General features: G+C 36.5%; 1 protein-coding gene across 1 annotated transcript; it reads left to right on the top strand.

The window, feature by feature from the left end:
* Positions 1 to 2,767: 2,767 nt before the first annotated feature.
* On the top strand, positions 2,768 to 3,758 carry LOC129568133 (cell cycle checkpoint control protein RAD9B-like). The gene is given in 4 exon segments (XM_055445700.1): positions 2,768 to 3,042; positions 3,156 to 3,290; positions 3,352 to 3,396; positions 3,398 to 3,758. Coding segments are annotated over 4 exon segments (816 nt in total).
* Positions 3,759 to 5,384: the final 1,626 nt, after the last annotated feature.

Below are 5,384 nucleotides of genomic sequence, written 5' to 3'. Positions count from 1 at the left end.
TTGTATGACAAAATGTGCAAATGAAGGCATTGAAGCAATGGTGTCACTTCGCTGATCGAATGAAGAAGCGTTAAATCGACGTGTATCACCAAATGAAGGCTGCTCAATTGTTGGTTGAAACAAAACGCCGCCAAAATGGTTTCTTTGGACAATCCGCCTTTGGTTAGCTGCACCGACAAGTGTTGTAAATTGACAAAGCTTTGTTCGATGCAACCCGTATATGCCATGGTACATCCCAATACTTCCAAACGATTTACCACTGGAAATAGTCGTTTCAAGTCATCAGCAGTGCACTCGAGATGACAATTTTTGAAGCAAACCCTTTGAACGTCCGGAAATGGATGCGTCAATTCATCGAACGATGCCTGGCGACAGTTGTGCAATTCGAGTTCAATCAACGATTTTGCGCAGAAATCATTGACTTCGTTTTGTATGTACTGGTTGAATTTGTCAACGGATTTCAAGCCCTCGAAATCAATCACGATTTTTGTGATGAAACAACCAAAATTTTGCACCACTTTGAAGCATAAGTCACGTTCGTAAATCTCCATACAACCTGGCTTTATTTTGTGTGTGTGAAGAGAAAGCTACCTTCAACACAACGACGACCGTAGATTTTGATACTTTGGTGAGACAAACGGCAAAATTCCAAACCAAATTCGTCGATGAGATCTTTATTACTGCTGACTTGATCCACCAATTCGGCAAAGCTCATACGATGTACGTCCACATTTTCACATTTGGCAGACGGAACAGACGGATCAGTCGCAACATCTGGAACAGCTTTATCCGGATCAACCACTTTGGATACTGTTGTCGATTCAATGATGTTTCCCATTTTGAGTTGGTTTAGACAACTGATTTGGAATACGAATCGGAAAAAGATTAGAAAATTTGGTCAGTTCTTATGAAATAGAACAAATTTGGCTGTATTCAGTCGATAACTTTTGATTATTTCATGAAAATTTTATATTCAATGACAAAAGTTAAAGGTTTTGGTGCACCAAATTCCTTCGATTCAACTCAATTCTAGTTGGTACTTACTGTTGTTTCGAATTGATAAGAAGACTCCAGATCGATGCATTCGCGATCACAGAGAAATTTACTAATTTTCCAATGAAACTAACCTAATTCGGATGATGATTCTAACTATTCGAATTTTTATCTTCTGCTTTTCGATACTTTTACTTTAATTTCCGCAAATTTTCAATGGTATTCAATAAAGAAAATCGATATTTTTGTTGTGAAACGCAATAGAATGTTTTCAGTGTAGAACACAACAACGCAATAACACAATATTAAGCATCATCGTGTGACGTTTTGTCCGTACAACACACAAACAGAGCGCGTTCAATGCCAAAACTATTCATTCGTCGACCAACATTGAACGACATTTGACCAACATTTTTTAACTGGTCATTTAATCGTTTCTCGCTGTTTTTGCCATTGAATATTTTTCAAAAAAAAAAAAATCCAAGTTTGCTCTCGATTATAATCGAAATAAACACAAATATGTTTTTCATTCCATCTAAATTCGGTTAAAATTGAAAACATGATTAATTTTTACTTTTAATATTTTGAAATAAAAAGAAGAATTATTTGAAATGTTCAATGAATGTCGTCAAGTTTAAATGCGGCAAAGCGTTGAATGGAAGATATAGATCCAGTTTCAAAATATATTTGCTCAATTAACGTTTTTTTTCTTCGTCTTTCATTATCTCTTTGTGACCCGCGCAGTTGCAAATGAGGTCCTTATGGAATTGTGCATCTAGGAGCACGGCAAATCATTCAAGTTAATTTGGTATAGTGGTCTCACGCAATAGTCGGTTTGGTCCAAATTTATGTAAACAGTTGGAAGATTGCACTCAGAGGGATGCTTTTTTTTTATCTTCAAATCTATTAATTTTCCTGATCGAATTGACGGTACACAATTGTTGCTATTTTGTTCTAAGAGAAACGATTTAATAAATCATTAGATGATGAAATACAGCCTTCTTTGTAATAATATAAATCGATGTATGTTTGTATGAATCGTTTGTAAATGGGATGATAGTCAGGATCGATAGAAATGATGCTGATGAATTGAGTAATACCATCATTAGATAACATATCAACAGCACTGATAGCACCGGCAGTTATCAACATGTGACACTCGATGAAATACCGTTGTAGTTGGTGATCTGTGTCCAGAGACGATACATTGTCGAAAAATGTATGCAAAAAGTCGACAATCAACACTTCAGGTCTTGGCTGCAACTCATGCTCATAACCCATAAAATACTTGATCAGATCATTCGCATTTGATGAGTAACTAAAAATGATATTCTTCAGAATGTCTCGGTACATTTGGTGATCGTCGCATTCATCTTCAATTGGCATCAATTCGGGTGGCGTTGCAGCAACATACAATACATGCTTTCCACTTTTTGCTAATCGAAAAGCAATCTGAAAAACAAATGTGACCATTGAAATCATTACAATTGTGAAAATCCGCTAAATTTGATCAACACAAACTCACTCGAAGCGGGTCTAGACACGTGGATTTTTTCTCCAGTTTTATGGTGAAATCAAAGAATGTCGAGGAAAATCAGTGCAAATTATCCATGAAGTCATGTCTTGGTGTTTTTCGCAATATGAAACAATTATTTTCACGCCACTTTTCCCTTTGTGCTCTTTTGTCAACGAAGTAATGGTAATGGTTTGTTTGCTTTAATTTTTCTCTCAGGTGGAGTCGTGCACAATAACACTAGATGCAAAATCCTGCAAAATGACTGTACAGTTCAAGTGTCGTTTAGAAATGATTCGAACACATCACATCTCGGTTTTAGAAAATGAAACAACAATCCAGGCCGCCTACGTCACCGATCGATCGCTGAACGTTCTCGGTGGCAGTCACAAGATTTTCAGCAATATTGTGTCGAGTTTCAAAGCAAACGAGGAGGAACTGTCGATTAAGGCGAATGAAGAAAATATTGTCATTCAAAATTACGAAGACGGTACACAAGTGGAAAATCGATTTGTACGCTCCCAAATCACATTGAAGTAAGGCAATGAATATATTGGTATTTTCTATTTAAAACCGTCTCAACTCGAATATTACCGTATTGTCTCCATTTTCAATGAAAAGTAACATGAACACTCATTCAAATTTCCAGATCCGACGAGTTTGACACCTTTAAAATCGGCGAAAGTACAACAATCACATTTTGTATGCGGGAACTTAGGGCCATTTTGGATTTTGCCAAGTCAACAAATACCAGAATCTCAGCGAACTTTGATACGGCCAGCAGGTAAGTGAACCAAACAAATCGTTACAATTCGTTGCATTTTAAACACCCTCTTCATTTCTAGTCCAATGGTGTTTGTAATAAAACATGAACGGTACATTCGTATTGAATTTGGTGATGTCAACGCTATCGCCTGAGGATGCGGAGATTGAGCGTCAAAGAAACCGTTCGCTGGTTCAAATCAATTCACAGCTGACAAATGTTGACATTGAACGAACCGATGCAGATGTTGATGAGGCAGCACAAGACGATGCGAATGAGAGTAGTTTGAAGAGAACTTTACCAAGTACATTTTGTACAGAAGTCGAGATGATGGAAAAGAAACGGAGAACATCGAATGATCGACGAGACATACGATTGCCTATTTCAAGCGATGCAAACACATCAGATCAAACGAAACCATCGCAGCGGGTTGCACCTCTTATAGATTTAGAAAGCGACAACGAAATTGATGTAATTTTTGTAGATTAAATTTACGAAATTTATGACGACTCGTTTTCACTTGAAACACGCAACCAATTTCATACGGTGACATTCTAGCCGAAGCCTCCGATGAAGGGATGTTAATTATTTCTAGAATTTTAAGCTTTATTTATACATTAAGCGCATTGAGAAATAAATAATTTAGTATTTCGATCACGAAACCCCGTAGGTATACGATTGATTTGATTGTGTTGTTGTTTAATTAGTTACAGTTGAATTGGAAATTTATAAGAATTTGGAAACGGTAATTCGATTGAATCAGAAGACACATTTGCTGGAATACAATTGCCAAAAAGTTTACGTGTGAATTTACTTACTCTCGACTGAACCGATCGCCAAAACAGCAAATCAAGCTTAAGAAAGAAGAATGTTAATAAGAGAAATTCACTGGATTATTATTGGTTATTAGGCTACGATATCGATACCGATCACCCGGTGGAGGTTCCACACAAGGTGATTTTACCGATGCATGGATCACGTTCTTCAAACATCAACGGAACAAAACCATTTACACTTCCGAACTTTCATTCGGCACTTTGACAGACCAGCAACTTATTGCCATTCCCGAAAGTCAACCAAACAGTTGATGCAATTGACTGAATAAACAGACTTATCAGTTGATGCAATTGTGAAATTCATTGAAAAGAGTAAAATGTTGCTCTTATTAGAGTTTCGTGGCCCTTCGATTAATGTAGCAGATCGAAAAACATTTGAAGATAAACTGGCACACGATTGGACGGTAGAAGGAGGTAAATGGGGAAGAATAACTGAGATTTTTGCAAAATATTGGCGGTGTCAAATATTGTCTCTCTCGCACTAACCGCTTCCATACCTAATTCACGTACTAGCTGTCCTTAGCGCGAGCTAATACGGTATATGTCACCACCAAAATCTCTACCGTACTTTTATTATTTTTCTACAACTATTTTCTATCATAAATTTTCTTTCTAGGTTCACTTGACACTACACTTTCATTCTTTCGGTAAGAATACTAGCATTTTATGTGTCATCCGAGAGATTCGCGAGTCAGTGAAAAATGTATAGGAATTTTATATGGAGTTTCGCGAGTCCACGAGTCTGTGGATTATCTGAAATGATTCGAATCTCCATACTGTATCGTGCTTACTTGTGCATCTTTGCCCTGATTCGCGCGGATTCGTATAACATATAAGAAATATTCGACTTTGACAATGTCAAAGTTGAGATTGTTCTAATCGTTTTTTGATAAATAACGACAGAAATATTTGAATTTCAAACCTTTTCAAGTTTGCAGACTAGCGGAGCTGAACATGTAGTCACTTCGGTACTCATTTTGACGTGCAGTTTTATCTTGAACACATTCGTTTGGAAAATGGGATTTTGATTTTTTTTTTAAATAAAAATGTTGTAAAAATCAATGAAATAACAAATAAAACGAATTACATACGTAATCCAAACTTTTCCGTTCCGCAGCAATTAAGTTTACCTCCCGCTTAATGTTTAACCAAAATTTCAATGGACCCTTTTTTCATAGCATTTTTGACCTTAAAATATAACTATTTCGACCATTTTCCATACAAAAGTGTCATTTTCGAACAAAATTTCAAGAAATGTTGATTTCGGACCAAATTTATG

This window comes from Sitodiplosis mosellana, unplaced genomic scaffold, assembly GCF_009176505.1.
Source record: "Sitodiplosis mosellana isolate CC-2019 unplaced genomic scaffold, AAFC_SMos_1.0 Smas_scaffold_17, whole genome shotgun sequence".
NCBI lineage: Eukaryota > Metazoa > Arthropoda > Insecta > Diptera > Cecidomyiidae > Sitodiplosis > Sitodiplosis mosellana.
The sequence above is the reverse complement of the archived record's forward strand: the minus strand, read 5'-3'. Positions and strand labels throughout refer to the sequence as shown.